This window comes from Motacilla alba, chromosome Z (assembly GCF_015832195.1).
Source record: "Motacilla alba alba isolate MOTALB_02 chromosome Z, Motacilla_alba_V1.0_pri, whole genome shotgun sequence".
NCBI classification, from domain to species: domain Eukaryota; kingdom Metazoa; phylum Chordata; class Aves; order Passeriformes; family Motacillidae; genus Motacilla; species Motacilla alba.
The window spans coordinates 35,979,883-35,997,304 of record NC_052046.1 but is presented as its reverse complement, the minus strand read 5'-3'; the positions used below and the strand labels follow the sequence as shown (position 1 = coordinate 35,997,304).

At 40.1% G+C, this 17,422-nt stretch overlaps 1 protein-coding gene across 1 annotated transcript; it reads right to left on the bottom strand.

Moving 5' to 3' along the window:
• Window positions 1-590: 590 nt before the first annotated feature.
• On the bottom strand, window positions 591-14,354 carry LOC119695343 (INTS3 and NABP interacting protein). Its single transcript, XM_038123644.1, has 6 exons — window positions 14,196-14,354; window positions 13,727-13,834; window positions 13,113-13,200; window positions 6,307-6,409; window positions 3,717-3,807; window positions 591-2,816 (listed from the first exon to the last, which is right to left on the bottom strand). Exons 3-6 carry the CDS (start codon window positions 13,135-13,137, stop codon window positions 2,721-2,723), a joined length of 315 nt encoding a protein of 104 aa, XP_037979572.1. The 5' UTR covers window positions 13,138-13,200; window positions 13,727-13,834; window positions 14,196-14,354; the 3' UTR covers window positions 591-2,720.
• Between the last annotated feature and the right edge of the window lie 3,068 nt (window positions 14,355-17,422).

The following is a 17,422-nucleotide window of genomic DNA, read 5'->3' as shown; positions in this document are numbered from 1 at the left end:
TGGGTGACTTTGGAAAACAAAGATTTGAAAACTTGTCTAGTGGAACAAAAAGACAACAGAACAAAGAAACAAGCTGTAGTTCAGTTCTTTTAGTGCTTCAGTACATCTTTGATCCTTTTACCTCATCTGTTCTTGAGAGACTACAACTCTGCCACCACTTAGAAAATCTCATCTCAAGATGCTTTATCCCAGTCTATGAGCTGCTTCCACCCCACCATTCAGCTCTGACATAGACACTACACCAACCTGTGGTGAGTGGAAAGGCCAATTTCTATTGTAGCAAATGAAATAAAACTACTTGAGTCATGTGTGTTGAGGTACACAGGCCAGCACTGTATTACAAGCCTTCAGTTTTCGTGTGATCAACTTAGTGGTTACTGCTAGAAGCAACACATCCCAGACACTTCCTGGTTCACAGGTATTCTAACTGATATTAATTTGAATTTGAACATGTGGTTCCAAGAGGAGAAAGGGTTTTGCTGAAGTTACTGTGTAGGGATAGGTTAATGTATTCAATACTGATTAATAGTAGGAAAGAAAGAGCGGCAAGACAAACTGATGCATCTGACAGTAACTGCTTGAGTCTGTCATTTTAAGAGAGGTGCTTCCATATATGTAATTTGTGTATTTGACAGTTAATCCTATTTACATGTATCACCAAGATCCTCACAATTGCAAAGAATAATTTGAGAACATTTCAACTTTAAAATATCACAACAGCTGCATTCATTCCCCCCCACCCCCATTCCCTATTCTTCCTGAAATTCAGGCCCTGAATTTCCAAAAGCAGATCTTTGAATCCCCAAGGTGAAATCAACCCAGCCAACAAGAGTTAACTCCTTCAGTGGAGCAACCATAACTTTCCAAGGGAGAAAGATGATTACTGTTGCATTGCCTGGATCATTTGCAGTCTGTACAAGGATACTGAAAGATTCTGTAGTTCAAATATGTAGCACAGAGCTCCTTTAATGTTAATTCAACTCAAATATTAAATCCATGCTTTCTGCTTCATCTGCTTTAACACCTTTGCCTTTGTATATTTCCAGTTTGGACAGATTCATAGCTGCCTCTTTTACACTGAGATTTATTTGCACATCTTTTTCTTCAAAGCATCTAATAAGATATGCAGCTCATACTGCAGAATAATGAATAGACAGGACAATTTCATATGGTAATTTCATAATTGGTAATTAAAAACAAAAAGCTACACAGAGCCAGCCACAGAAAATAGAAGTGACTTCCTTCTCCACTGCCCACAAAAACCATCATCATTCCCATGACTCATCACATCAGAATCCAGAAAAAGAAGCATGCGGTATGAATAGCTCTTGTTAAAATTGCACATCTTTAAGTTCTGCCAGGGTCCAGAAGATTCTCCTTCCTGAAAATGTTTCAGTATGCTCCAGTTTCTGCAAAGGTCTATGTTCAGCTAAGGTGTATGAAAGCAGTGGCATTTTCCTCATACCTGTACCCATCTCTTGGTAGTTTGTTCTGTTTTCATGATTACTGCAAATATTAACAGTGAAATATGAACAGATAGTTCAGTAGTGCTTATTGGGTTCAGGCAATCCCCTGCATATAGAAATGGAATACCCTAGATGTCCCTAAGGAAATGCCAAATACAACCCTGGAAACTTCATGGGACAGCTAAGTTTCTGCAAAGGACAGAGCTGTTTCAAATGAGCACCAGTTTAACAGATGCTTCCTGATTTATCGTTCTCACATTAAGTTTTCCTGTTCTCTTCCGTTTTCTAAAACTTGCCTCCATAGGCAATGCAATCAGTGTAGTAGCATAACTGCATAAGCGAAGCTGTGGAGATATAAGAAAGTCTAAGTAAAGACTATTTTTTACTCTAAATTACTTTATCCTGGTAGCACAATCACAGTTCCAAAATAATTACCTTAAGAGCAATGGATTTTCTTCCAGCAGGAAGCTGGAATTGTTTACCACAGATAAAAACACCAAGGAAAATAGTAAACGAAAATAAAACACGCTGAGTATTGAAAAAGACATAACTAGAAAAATTTGACCTTTTAAATGGAATTGTCTTTGCAGACAACACTTTCCATCTGAGATGTCCAGAGAACTTTTGACATTTTGTCCGTAAAAAGACTGTTAGAAACATTAGCTTTTTTCCCACTTTAATTCATTTTCATATTTCACAAAGCAAGGTAAGAGGCAGGTACACTATAACTAAGGACTTAAGACCAGATGATGCTACAATGGCAAACACTAGAAATAGTGTATATTTCTATAATGCATATAAATGCATAGGAGAGGGTTGGGGAGGAAGACTGGCTGATGCATTTGACAAATTCGTGTCTGTTTTGATGGACAGAAATAATTTTCATTATTCATTACAAAAATCATACCTGTACATAATAAAAAGAAACAAATGCTGTCAGATTGTGCATCTCTTGGTGACTCTGGTTTGGACATTTATTTAAAGGAAGCACTGAAACAGGGAAGAGCAAACCCTGTGCACTTCAAACTCCAAGAAAAGTCTTGCATTTGACTTTGACCCAACAGAGGAACACAAAAAAAGGATAAAAAATTTTCAACACTATTTCCCCATCACTAGAGCTCACACTCCTGAATGGCATTTGCAGGAACCCAGAAAAAAAAGTAGGTTTTAAGATACATAAAGAAATTAAAAGGTCAGACAGCTCCTGCTATGGACAAAAATCAGATCTTGAATTTCTGAGACAAACAACGTTCCTCATTCTGCCTCAAGTCGAGGTAAGACAGGAAGAATAAGATTTCCAAATGCAGAGTCTTGAGTTATGAAGTATCCTGAGGAGTGTGCATGTGCGTGCTGGAAAGAGAAAAGCATTTGTTATAGCATCTCTCCCTGCAGAACTGACATGATTTAAGACTTCATGGCTTCTGCTACATTAATTATTTATTTCTCCCAGTTTGCTCCTGAATTCTGGTAGTCAAGCATTTTAGATCAGCTACATCACAATAGGGCTCATCAAGGCAATTAACTTGGACACTCTCTTCTGCTCTTTTCAGCCAATCCCATGGAGGTGGAGCAAATCAACTCCTGATCGCTCTTCTTTGCCTAGACCCCATGTTTCCACTTCCACTCCCTTTCATAACCAGCTTGCAATTCTTGGTTTATGACAGCTGCTACACAGAGTGCCACCAGATACAATCCCAAACATGGGACACCAGGATTCTGCTCATGTGATGTAGATATATGCTAGTTTACCTGAAGGAGGCAGCTCCTGTATGGCTCTGGAACACGTTCGTGAAATCCTACATGCCGTTTCCCAGTTCAAAGGCTGGACTCCAGCAAGTTAGATGTTCTGCATAATCCCTCCCTCCACCACTAGGGAAGAGCCCTGCTGGATCTGAAATTCAGCCTGAGCCTTTATTGTGCCCTTGGAGCGATCAAGGGCAACTGGCACAGTGAACTGCACCAGCAACAGCATGGCCAGCAGGCCAAGGGGAGCCATCTGAGCTCAGTCTGAGACACAAACTGGGGGAGTTCAATACAGACACAACGAGATGGCTGTGGGGCTGGGTGGAGGTCTCCACACCCAAGGACATGTTTCATCGTAACAAAAGAGACTTCACTTATGACAAACACAGAAACGACAGATACCTAATCTCTAAAAGGGGCTTTTCAATATCGCTAGGAGCAGGGCTGCTCTCTGAGAAAAGCACATCTAAAACAGAGCCAAACTGAACTCTGACTGTATCAGCTCACCTGCAGTGCAGCCTTCTGCTGTGCTGCAATGTGCTGTTGCTCAGCATGATCACGGAAATCCTTATTCAGAGGTGATCTTGCAAGTGCAATGCTGCAAGAAAGAACAAGATGGTATGACACAGACCACAGCCAAAACATGTGTTCTTGTCATTCTAACCATGACCTCCTGAGCTCTCATTTCACTCATGGCTGGACAATTGTCACTTACTGTTTGGAATTACTAACTGTAAATATAAAAGAAAAAAAGGATAGATGCAGTGACCACAGCTGTATAATTTGAGCCATCATAAACAATTCCTGCCAAACTAAACCTGAAGCCTATTGTGGACTTTGCCCATGGGTTGAATCCCACTGAAGTCAATAAAACCACTGGGGTGCAGTGTTAGACAATGCAAGGAATTTCTAAAGCAGCTTTGTGTTTTCACCACTACTCATTCCCTGAGTGACTGCTCTAAACAACTGTGACAAACAGAAGCACTAACAAGAGCTCTGCAGACTTCAGTATAAGAACAGCTCTTCAGTGGGCGGGACGCAGTTCACTACCTATGGTTAAGGAACTTCCTACTGATGTTAACTGAAACAATGATCCTTTGGTTACAGCTTGGAGTACCTAAAACTGATTTAGCATATCTACCTCACTGCAGCATAAGGTTTCAAATTAAAATTCACTGATGTTTTTTCTTGTCTTTTATACCTTAGGACTCGTCTGCCTTCTTAAACCAAAAAGAAGACATAAAAAGCACCCCCAACTCTATATATAAAGTAACACGGAAATCAGGTGAGGGTTGCCATTAGAACTGTATCGCACGACAATTTTCAACTACCTCTGAAACTGTCACTGGAGACTGCTGCTGAAATCCTTGCTCTTACCAATTACAGAGACAGAAATACAAATTACAAGGATTCCAAGCAAATTCATCAACTGAATTTTACCAGCAGTTTCAATGTCAACAGCTGATTTAGTAAATCAGTTTCTGAGAAGCAGCCATGCTCATTAAAAGATCTGCAGCCAAATCTATGCCTAAATGCGTAACAAAAAGCTAAATTCAGAAAAATTTTTGCTTATGGCAAGTATTAAGATAAGTTTCACTTGTGGAGAAGAGTACTACTCAGTTTATTTAAAACATAGTATTTTCAGTGATTTTGGAGGTTCTTAATTTGCAATTTGCAATCTGTAGTCTCTAATTTTTCAATATGATTTCTGTAGATAAGCTAAAGGCTCCACCATAAGCTGACATTTTTCAAAAGAGGTCTTCTGCACTTGAATACAGGATTTTCACATGCCAAGCCCAGAAGTCAATTAATCCATTTACCCTTATGCTGTCTCTGCCACTGTTGTGCTTTTTTATCAAGCTCTTCTGGTCAAGTTTGCACAATTTTTATGGTCTCAATTCTGACAAGTCTGTGGTCCAAGACCTTTGGCTCAACATCAAAAAACTGTCAGCTTCTCAAAAATCACACATCAGCCCACCACACCAAAGCAGAGTCTGACTACTACATTGTAGGTTCCACCCATGTCCACCTTCAAAACTAGAAAATTCTAATTCTGCTCACTACAATACAGTGTTGTATTTCCTTAAAGAACAAAGAGAGTAAACAAGCACTCCCTGAAGCTCCGTCAGACTTATAATGAAGCACAGAAACACTGTTGCCAAGAGCTGTACATAACAGTATGATATTCTGATTTTCTTTCCAACAATTTTTCTCAAGTAATAACCACATAAAGTTATTAATAGTAACTTCTTACCTCACTCAGAAGTCTACATCAGGCAATTTCAAGTATTCTGCATTTTTTGACATTATGAAGGAATTAAAAGTGCCATGGAATCTCTCAGAAGTAAAGACACGGGCAGCACCAGATTGTAGTCACAGAGTATTTGACTCTTATACAGGTGTTGTGGGTTACACTGTGTCTAGAACATGGCACTGCACTCACTTCACCGTAACCAGGAAGTTTAAGAATGTCCATTTCTCCACATAAATTATTGTGTGATTTTCTAGTTACTGATTTATGACAAAAAATCTGGTCTTCTTGTCTTGTATGGGAAAAATCCCAGTAACACCCTTCAACTCAGAGTAGACTACTACACTTTATGGTGTAGAATCATCCCTACAACACAGCATCTTTTACAGGATTAGTTGCTGTAACATTCACTGGTTTCGTCTTGCACATAGGGAGTTTCAATAATAACTCACTCCTGCTGTAATTGCTTCTCTCTAAGCACACAGAATCCTGAACCTGATCGTCTGCTACTTCCATTCCCCAAAGCATTTTAGCTTAATAATGAAATGTTTTGTCAGTGTCTGCTTCCTGATTTTAGTTTATGGTAGACTTTAATGCACTTGAGTGAGCATATCTGCTTCTCTCATTCTCAAATGGAAATGATACAAGCCAAAAATTCATGCTATGTAAACCACTTTAAATACTAATATGTTCCTAAAGAGCAATGTCCCTCTGCCTTTGTTATTAAAGATGGTCAGAATACACTTCTGTTAAGTATTTATATAAGTTTACAGCTCACTAGCTGTTTGGCCTTTTTTTCCTTGACGTAATCAGTGATGTCCCAACAGGTCTAAGAACGTAAAATACCTGGCTCCAGGGTGATTTGTGGAAGACTGGTTTTGCATAAGTAACTTTCTCTTCTCCTTGTCTAGTTCTGCCAGGATTGCAACCCTATTTTTATTCTGGAAACCTGGTGAGAATGACAGAAAAATATTAGAGATATTTATTTGACTTCTGTGGCCCAACTCTAACCCTGTGGAATTAGAAATCCCTGTAGAAAATTACTCTAAGATGAATACACTGATCTTTACTTGAAAAAACTATTATTAAATAGGCTTCATTTTTCAGCATGCAATAGCTTCCATAAGCTATCATGCATATTATTACATTTTAAACAGAGGCTTTTAACTCAAGTTAGAGCCTATCCCTTCCCAAGCCAGCTGTGGAGCTACAATCAAGGTTTACGATCAAATAGCCGCCTTCCAGAAAAAAAAAGAAGTAAACTTACCAGGTTCTAAATTTAAAAAGTAGTCACTGAATGTTCAACTCAACAATAACAATGGAGAAATATATGCATGGGGCTTAATTTCTCATGTCAGTGAACTTGAACTGTAACACAAGCATTTTATATATAAAACAGGTAAGAATGACCAAATCACTAAGCTTGCACAGGTGTTTATACAAACATGTTTCATTCAATCTATGAAGAAAAGTTTAAATATAATGTGCACTATACAACTACCCTTATTCTGAGTATGATCAAATGCTGGAACAGAGAAGCAAATTTAAACTATTATACTGTCTGTACACATTATAAGAATGTGGCCTCTATTTGCTTTCGTCATTCTTCCAAAGCCTTGAATACTAGAGAAGGAGTCAGGAAGTAGAGTGACTTGAGAGAATTTCAAAAATGCCCAAAATAGCTGCCACCTATGTATTTGTCAAAGATGCCTTCTGAATGAAAACATGGCAAAACTCCTGTACCTCCACAGGACTCATATAATAAAGGATCTTACTGCAGCCTTCAAACAAACCAGAGGCATAAGCCCCTGCTGTTGCCCAATATGCCCAAACAGCACAGCTGAGGACAACAGCTCCAGAGCTGACTCTTACAAACCTCTATGCCACCAAGGACACTCCTCATGTCAGAAATACAGCTTCTTGAATCTCTTATTTGCTGCTGTTCTATAAATAACAAGCTACGACAACATCATACAAAAACAAAAGACAAGTAAAAGTCAAGCTCTCCTTTATTTCCTCCACACAAAAAGTCCACGATTCCCCCTGGAAGTTGCTGCGTGCTGTGCCCCTGCCCCACAAACTGTCTTAGTGACAGCACTAAAACAAGGCAGCCCACAAGCTGTGAGGAAGGCCACACATGGTAACTCTTAAAGAGAGTATTAGCATGTCAAGGTAAAATGATTTATTTTCAGTAGCTGCACTCAAAAGTTCATCCTCTTTGACAGACCTTGTGCTGATGCTCAATTACATAACCCAGAATTCTTTTCATCTGCATGGCTTAATGAAGGAGACAATCACCAGAGAGAAACCTTCAACTCTAAATAACAATAAGCATCTGTACTGCCTTGCTATAAAACTCTCACCTTTTTCCTCTACCATGCCTGATATACACACCCATAAACTTCATTGTCTCAAGAGTTGTCGAAAGGAGCACAGTCCTTTGATTATATTGTACTGTGGTTTTATGTAAGATCACCCACAATTATTTCGACATTTCCTAACAAGATTTTCTGTTACATTTAATTAACTGGAATTTTTCTGTCCACTAATCTCTCCTTCCTATGCAGCACTAGCTCCACTTAAACTCTGTTTGATAAGAGTACTGATTCAGGCCTTTGGTGTTTCTCTGCTCTTCAGGTATTGTACACTATCAGTTTTTTGTTTGTTTTTTTTTACGACGTTGTGCTTCCAATGAATCTGAAACCTTAAAACAGAGCTGACATACAAAGGCTGACAAATCTCACCAACAAGCTAGGATTTAATATCTCTGAGCTGCAGCTAGCCCAGACTTTACTTTCTTGTAAATTTTGGAGACAATGCATGGATAGGATGACTGAATCACCTCTTAGAGGGCCTGACCTAAAACAACCATATGTTTATAAGCTCATTCTACACAATTTTATTCCAAAAACCCTTATACTTGACATATTACTCAGCACCCTACTGATACTGATTGCTTATCCTAAACTGCATAAATTTAAATGCATGCTTGGAATTCACAAGATATGATGATTATGGAAAGAAAAAGGAAACCACTTTTTCATATACGTTTGTGATCTAAAAAAAATAAAGATTAAATATGCTTAAATTTCTGATGAAGCAGATGGTATGATTCAGAAAAGCCAAGACATTTTAAATGCTGTTTTTAAGCTGCGATCAGAAACAGTAGAAGACTCTTGTTTTCTATTTTGAGTTTTGTTACAGTATCCTGTGAAAGAAACTCTAGAGGTAGTCAGAAGAAACCCAAATATCTTTTCTTTCCTCAAACTGCTACTGAGAGCTTTGTGGTGTGTTTTTTGTTTGATTGTTTGTTGGCTGGGTTTCTTTAAAGTAGTATTTTGCACTAGAGTTCAGACAGTTACCACCAGAAACCTGCTGTACTGAAAAAGTAATTTGTTTAACAGAATTTGTTATTGGTTGGGGAAAAAAAGCCTGTTTAAGAAAGTGGAGGAGCATATTCAACATATACATTTCAGTATTCCTCAGCTGAGGAACACGATCTTCCTGCAGGTAAACTTCTTCAACATGCAAAGTAAAGCCTGTTCATTTAAAGGTTAACAATGGAGGGGCTGGAACATGAGAAATCCATTTTACAGAGAAATTCTGGCATCCTTAGAAAGTAATTAACCATATCAGGCAATAAATAAGCAAGACTTTCATTTAGATTCTTCCCTGTTGAGGAACCCAAAATGCTTTCATAAAGACCAATTTGAAAACTCTACAGAAGTTTCCTGCTTCAATTATATATAAGAGGAACATTTCACCTGCAGATTTGTCTGTTCTGCTTTCTACTATTAAAAATGTGGACATGCAAAAATCAAAAGCTGTCCTTAGCAGAGACCACATTCCCATCTGTGAAAACCAGCGCAGATTTTCAAACACAGGAACTTCCTAACAGAGTTTTAAATCTAGACTTCCCTTCACTGGGCTGAGTTGCACTAATATTTTGAGTTCAAACAGTTCATATATTGCAGTTTATAAATATTTTTCTCTGCTTTGCTGATTTGAGTCCTGACCCAGAATGACCTATTCAAGGCAGCTAAATAGATCATGACAGTGTCAGATTTCAATACTGAGCACCTAGATCCTCAGATAACTCTCTAATGTAGCAAATTCAGGACATTTAAAATTCAAACCTTTCTGACACCTCTGTTTCTGACATCAAGCATTGTATTTGTGCAGGACCAGAAAGATTAGTTGCACCTATTTTCTGCACATGAAAGGCAGAAAGCCAGAGAAAGCTGAAACCTTGCTGAGTGATACTGGCAGCTTTAAGAGCTCACAGCAAGCCTCTCTCTTTAACCTAATCTCAACATTTTATCTACCACCCTATCTAACAGTTACCTATGTCAGTTAATTCTTTCTAACTAACTCTGCATGGCAAGCAACAGCATTACCTTTATCTGTTTTTAATTTTTTGCTTTTCATTGATTATCTTTTCTCCTTGATCTGTTTCCTTGTTTCCTTGCTTCAAATTCACAGCTCATTTAAGTTTTTTCAAAGACGTCCCATTTATCTTTTATCCATAGATGTGTAACATCACTAAAAAGCTCTGTTACTTTGTGTCCAAGATACATTTTTACTCAGAAAATGTTTTCAAAGCTGTACGTCAGAGCTCCAAGCTCTGAACATTGAAAGGCACTGCATTTTGTCCTGCCTGCTCAACTCAGAAAGGACTTAAAACATTTCTTTACTGAAGTACATGTTTCTATAAATGGGAGCATTCATGAAGTGAGGCAGCACCCTCTTAAAAAGCAGAATCTAAAGTCCATATTAAACACACTTGTGAAGAAAATGGAGTAATTCTATTTTGATGGCCTCTTCTGCTTATGATGACTGGCATCTCAAAACATCATCTAACAGTCTGCTGCATGCCAACACTCTCAGTAACAATTTACATCTGCATATGCTTTCATATACTTTGTGTGACAATGAAACGAAAGGTGTACTGGTTATTCAGTAAATTAAGTTGAATTACTTAAAAATACATTAGTGTTTTGTCTGTGCCTCCAGAAAACAGTTACATACATAGCTGAATATAAGTAATTGACAGCTTCATGGCTGCAAAGTTCTCAAGTACTATGCCTACACACAGGCTCAGACGGGGAAGAGCAAAATGTGTAGATGGTGACATAATTCAATGCAGAACAGCACAATCTTCCTTTTCAGACTCAGTAAACAGAGAGCCAAATCCAGCTGCTTAGAATGTCCTCTGTGAATGCCCCCACATACCTTTAGGGGAAAACATAAACAACTTCCAGGACATAAAGAGACTCTAGAGTTGCTGCAGCCTGAAACTTAGAATTCTGTTCATATTTCAAGAGCTTCTTCCTCCAACATACCAGAACTCTTATTTTCTGAAACATTCAGCCCTGTCTGAAGCAGGATCTGTATCTTTTCCACCTCTGAGGACCAAAAGGAAAATGCTGTCCTGAGCAGTTACACTTCTCTCATGTTAGATGGCTTCCTCTAGGAGGACACACACAGTGTGAGGCTAATTCAGTTACACACAACAAGGCTCTGGCCTTGCTGCACACAACCAAAGGCATTTCACAAGAGCAGCCTGAGTTGCCTAAGTATTGTGAAGTACTGCAGTAGGAGCAGTGTACTCCTGAGCACCTGGAAGTATTTGCTGTAATTCAGCAGCTCATTTCCACCACTCAAAGTGTATCACTCTGGTCAATGAGTGTATGTGGTGGACAACACACAGCATACAGCAAGATCTTCCACTGCTTGTAAATGCCACAGTCAGTCTCATGCCATCAGTCCCCTGTGGTACTAATGAACTGAAATAAGGCTTTTCATTAACCAATTCTTTTCAAACCAATTCTTCTTGGTTTTTCTGCACTCATATGCAGCTCACCAAGAGTGCTTCTCTAAGAGGCCAGTGAATAAAACTCTGGTCCAAAAAATCTTAACTTTTATAGTCGAAATCTGTTACCAATGGAAAACTCAAATTTACTCCTAAGAAAATACCTGATACAAGTCAAAGGAAAAGCAGTAATTGGGTACAAAAAATTCCTATCATAGTCTACCTATGTAGAAGGCTAATGTTTAAATCATCCTTACAGGTCTGCCTGAGTTATTGCTACCATTCATATCCTGTCTGCTGAGCATTTCAGTAAACTTGTATTCTTTTTGTCCAAGTGAAGAGAATGGATTCCTTGAACAATATTAATACATGTGCCAAGAGGCAAGCTAAAAAATGCAGTGTTTTTCACAGTCCTTTTCACTACCAGACTGCATCTAGCAAAGACAGAAACCCCGAACTGTTGTTTATATTTACCTGTTCCTTTCTAATTTTCCTAGTTGTACTACTTATGGGCTTATTTGGTAATTAAACTTGATAGTGTTACTTATCTCCTTAGAGCAAACAATTTTCAAATAATAACTACACGGTTCCTTTAATAAGTCTCTAAAAGGGCATCCCAAATATAAAAGATTCCAAGGCTCTATTAAATTATAAGACTCTCGAATTGGGAGGGAAGCAAAGGTATTCTGGCATTAAAATCCCATCTCTCAGTAAGCCAACATATTTAAGAAAAAGCAGCTTTTAACTCTCTATGACAACATTCTATTCCTTGCAATGATGCTGATTTGGTAGTCACAGAATAAGAGCAAGATTTACCATTATATACCAAAAACTTTCTCAAGAGTTAAAATTTGCAGACAGCTCTGCAATCTGCAGTACTTCTCTCTCAACACCTCAAAAAATCTCAAAAAGCATTCCTGAAACTACCTCCTTTTCATCAAGTAGTAAGTAAAATCTGTGGTTTGGACCCACATGAGTCATATGATACCCCGCAAGAATCATCCAGCAATGCCAGGTTTGCAGGACTCTTGAGGTAAGGACACAAAGACAGACCTGCAAAAAGTCTTCACTTGCTGGGAAACTGAACTCAGAATTCATTTCTCATAACAAAGTAAGGGAAGAGCCATACCTGAGAAGCTTTTTCCCCAGCTCCTCCATATAAGAAAAGCCTCAGAGCTCCCCTAAGGTTTCCAGAAAACACCTCTAGAGGGCGATTTAAGATCCTCCTTCAAATTTACTGGGTGACACCTCAAGACCCTCAGCCCCCTCTAAAGCACATGTATCATCTGGATAAATGGACCATTACTAAGATTTTTATTATTTTAAAGATACAATTGAGATGCATCTTGGTATAAAGGAACATTTCACTGCAGTTACCATTACGGTTTTAAGTGGCTTTTTCTCCTAGGCCAGGCCAATTGCTGCCTGTGACAGATATTACTGCCTGGGTCTTGCTGTTCCCAACATTCCATGGAATGTATTAGACTTCTGGCTGTTCTCTGATGTTGAGTGCAATAGCTGCAAGTCATGTTCAAGGCCAAGCGCTGTAAGTGCCTGAAATAAGCTTCAGGAAATGATCACCATACCACAGGCACAAGACATACTTCCTAACCCTAAGCACAACATTGTGCTCAGTAATAAAGAGCTTCCCAGCCATCAGTGGTCTTTTTCAACCATTAAATATGTGTGTACCTTGTCCCAGAAGAATTGCTGCCATTCTGCAGTTTTCAATCCCACCTCTCTTTCCTTTCATCTTTCCATAAAAATGAACTTACAGTTATGGTGATTTCACTGATATTTTGCATTCACTTTTCCCTTGAATACTTAAATTAAAACCTACCTTGTCCTGAAGGATTTGCTGCCATCCTTCAATTTTCAGCCCTTGTTTTATTCAGCTGGAGTTCAAATCTTTTAACCCCCACAAATATCTGCAAAACAGGCACAATATACGATGCACATACACCTTTAAAAGAAGAGCCTGGAATTCAATCAGTTAGAGACTTCATAAATATGGCAACTGTTAGAAAGCACAAGCCGAACACAGCATGTGTGTTGTTTAAAATGTATTATACAGTTTATACTGTTCTGACTGAAACTTTAGGCTTGAAATACCAAGGGCTGTGGTCAATCCTTTTATTCATATTCTAGAAGTAGTAGTGATTTCTTGTAATTTCTATTTTAGTAAAAATAATATATGTAATTGGAGTCATACACCCATTTTCCCAACTGAACTTCTTCCTGACAAGGAATGCCAGAATACACTTAAGAATCACATCAAACACCTGTAGTCCTTAAAAGCTGGAGCCTTGGAAGAACCCAGTTTAAGCTCTAACTCAAGAAAAACTAATTATTTGAGGAGCGGAAACTTAAATCCCAGAGACAAGGCCAGCCAAAGTTGGCTGCAGCTGTGACAAAACAAAAAAGGAGGCCTGCTGCTCCTCAGTCATACGTCACCTCGGACCACCATCAACATCTGTTTCCATCAAGGCGCCAGGCTGTAAAGTGCAGTGGCCAAGAGCTCTGGCTCAGCCAGGTGGAGGCGAGGGATGGGAACGTTGAATCCTGCAGGAAACACGAAGAACAAGCCAGTCACACTTCCACAGGAGACCGCGTCATTGCTACGCTCTGGACCTGTGGGTCCCTGAGCAGCAACGCTGCGCTGAATCAATAACTCAATGACAGTATTAATTAAGGGCAGTGAGAGCGGTCGGGACGGGTTTCTCCAAGAGCCATGGTTGGCCGGACCCACTCCCTCCGCTGTCCACTCCCCCCCCCATACTCGGGAATGGGCTCTCCCGCTCGCCTTTTCCCTCCCGCCCACAATGGACGGATGGCTGCCCCGGCTCTCCCCGACCCGGGGGCGATGCCCCGCCCCAGCCGGCCTGGCCCTAACCCGGGCCCAGGCCGCTACAGTCCCACCTACCCAACAGCGCAGGGCTCCGGCTCCTTTTACCCCGCTCGCCCTCCCCGCAGCGCGGCCACGCCGCCTCCGCCCCCTGCCCGTGACGCTCGCACGGCGCGACAGTGGCCGCGCCCTCCTTCCTCCCTTGCCGTGCCCTCCCCTTGCACTTCCCGCGCCCTCCTTCCTCCCTTGCCGTGCCCTCCCCTTGCACTTCCCGCGCCCTCCTTCCTCCCTTGCCGTGCCCTCCCCTCGCACTTCCCGCGCCCTCCTTCCTCCCTTGCCGTGCCCTCCCCTCGGCCTGCCCACGCCCGGAAGGGTCGGGGTTGTGCGTGTGGGGCGCGGGCAGGCCGCGGGGTGTAGCGTTCAGAGGTTGGGCAGCGTTTGCTCCTGCCGAGGGCATCCGCCTGGGGACAGGAGCAGGCGCCAGGGTTTCACGCCTGGGCCACACAATGGGGACTCCAGGCAGCATCGAGGTTAAATAGTAAAAAAAACCCTTCAGGTGGAAGGGAATGGGTCATGGAGTTAAGTTGGAAAAGACTTTCGAGGTCATGGAGTCCAACCTGTGACCCAACACTACCCTGTCAACCAGACCATGGTACTGAGTACCACATCCAGTTATTGCTTAACACTTCCAGGGACGCTGACTCCATCACCTCCCTGGACTGCGCAGCTCATTCCAAAATCTAATTGCTCTTTCAGATTTGAAGGGGAAAACCTTCAAAGAAGAAGAACCTCCCCTGGTGCAACTTGAGGTTGTGTCCTCTTCTTCTGTTCTTTTTTTCTTTAAATCACTGCCATGCAGATTGTGTTTGAACACAGCAGCAATATTTGGAATTAATTCCAGAGAAGTTTGTTCATGGAACTAGTGCATGGTTTGCTTTTGGAATGTGAAGTAACAACGGTATAGATGAGGGTATCTGATTAAATGATCCAGTCTGACCTGAGGAATAAACCATAGTCTTAAAGCAGCAATCTGAGACTTTTTATGCCCTTGTGATTAAAATACTTAATTGAATCAAACCAGACTGAGGAGCAGCTGTAGCTTTGATTGTACATAAATCAATTATTAAGGACTGCTATAAATAAATAATTTTTTTAAGACTGCATATAGATGGGGCCAACTCTGAACCTCTCTGTAGCCAAAATCAGTCACATTATCTACTTCAGTTTGAAATGCAGGGTTTTTTTTAAGGCACTAAACAATTTTCATGAAATAAAGACACTTTTTCTTCTTTAACCGAATGTAAGGATAAGAACAGGAAAACAGTTACTTTTCTTTTTATTACTTAGTTCAAGATGTCTATGTAGACATGCTTTCACTGCAGGATATTAATTTTTTTTATATTCAGGTTTTGATGGTGTATGTCACAGGCACTGCTGATCAAATGACCCTTACAGCAAGGGTGATACTGGATCTGGTAGTCAAACCTTCTGCATGCTGCAGGGCATGATTTCATCTGCTTTCTCCTTCATCAAATGCTAGAAGTCCATAACCTCCTCACTCCTCCTAAAGTGGAAAAAGAGCTTATTAAAAACTGTTGATTTAGTTACAGTGGAAGTAGTTATGTTGTTAAGAACACACATAGGGTGTATACAGTGCTAAATGTCACACTGATTCATTAGCTTGGACAACCACATATATACAGAAATATTGAAGGCAATTAACAATTTCTAAAGATGTGCTGCAGCCAGCTTTAGTATCTTGAAGAAATAAATTACATTTTTGAGAGTGTACAGAATACATAAAAATCTTGTTAGTGTCTATAATAATGGATTAATTTGTCTTAAAATAGTGTGCCTTAGTTATTATACACATGGATTCTATGAGATAGGCAACAATCTGCTAACCAAGTGTGCCGTCTTCCATTTATACTTTTCAGACACACACAGCGTTTGACGTTTGTAAAACTGAACAAACTTGTGTCTGAAAACTTGTAATGTCCAGATGTAGAATTTAGTTACCTGGATTGTTTGCCTGGTAAAAGCAGTGTGTGTGTGTGTGTGTGTGTGTGTGTGTGTGTGTGTGTGTGTGTGTGTGTGTGTATGTGTGTGTGTGTTTGTGTAGGGGTGTGTGTGTGCCTGTACCCAAACAAGCAGACAATCTCAGGGAGTTTTCTGTTTGCTTTAAAGCCCTGCTAATTAATACTGTGGGAAGCAAACACTGCTGCCATTCCCACATACTTGTATTTTTGAACTTGTCAACTGTTCTCTTTGCATGAGCAGCTGACTGAGCACCTGCCCTCCTGATTCTGTTTTGGTATTGTGTTTTGGTTTGTTTCATTTTGTTATTTCTCATTCTGCCTTTGGAAATATAATATGTGCTAATTTTTTTTCCCTTTTAATTATCCCTTGGATGATTTGCAGACCATTTTATCTAGACACCTCTCTTGCAGTTGTTAACTGCTGAGGAGCAGGGTGAGTGAAGAGCAGCACAGTGTCCAAACTAATAATCCTACCTGGTGCAATTCTCTGTGATGTCATTCCAGGACTGAGGATGTAAGTGATTCTGAAAAGATGCAGTTTGAGGCAGACAGGCCTACCTGCTGTGCTCCTCTTTACACAGCTAATCTTGGCAAGAAGAATTAATTAGTGGATAGTGGTCTTTGTTTGGGGATCAAGAAGAGAAGATAGAGAAGGAAGAAGCAGCAGGGCAAGGAGGAAGAGTCATCAGCAAGGAAACTCAGGTGAAGAAAAGCTGAGACTCATTAATTCTACATTTCTGTACGGTGTGGTGAATGCTGATCATAGCAGTAACTTCGAACATCTCTATGAAAACACAGTCATGCCTCAAGTCAAATGATCCCTTGGCTTTGGAAGGAGATTCACATTCATATATTATCAGTTAATTTCTCCTTGGGTTGTAGAAACAGGAAGAAGAGTAACCCTTTAAAGGAATGGTGTCCAATCTCCGATGTGTTAGAATATTTTTGCCTGAAACTCCTCCTTTTTGTTCAGCATAAGCAAATAAAAAAAGTAAAATAAAGCATTTATAGCATGTCTTTTGGAAACCCACTACAAAATCTTCACTTTAAAAGGAGGCCGTTCTTGAACACTACCTCACAAATCTTGCCATGCTCTTCCTTCAGGCATTAAATGCTGTTTTTCAGGCCGGCTGTTCTCATCATCGTGGAGTAGAGGGAGCTGTGTATCCCATTATATAAACAAAAGCTGTGTTAAATTGAGTGTAGTTCTGAATGAATATAAACTACAACACAGAAGTTTGGTGGGACAACTCACATAGCTGAAGT

Coding starts and splice junctions, on each gene's coding strand:
- LOC119695343 (XM_038123644.1), bottom strand. CDS start 13,137: ATGGCAGCAAATCCTTCAGGACAAG. Junction 6,410..13,112: donor AGCAAATCCTTCAGGACAAG/GTAGGTTTTAAT, acceptor CATTCTCACCAG/GTTTCCAGAATAAAAATAGG. Junction 2,817..3,716: donor AGCAGAAGGCTGCACTGCAG/GTGAGCTGATAC, acceptor TTCTCTTTCCAG/CACGCACATGCACACTCCTC.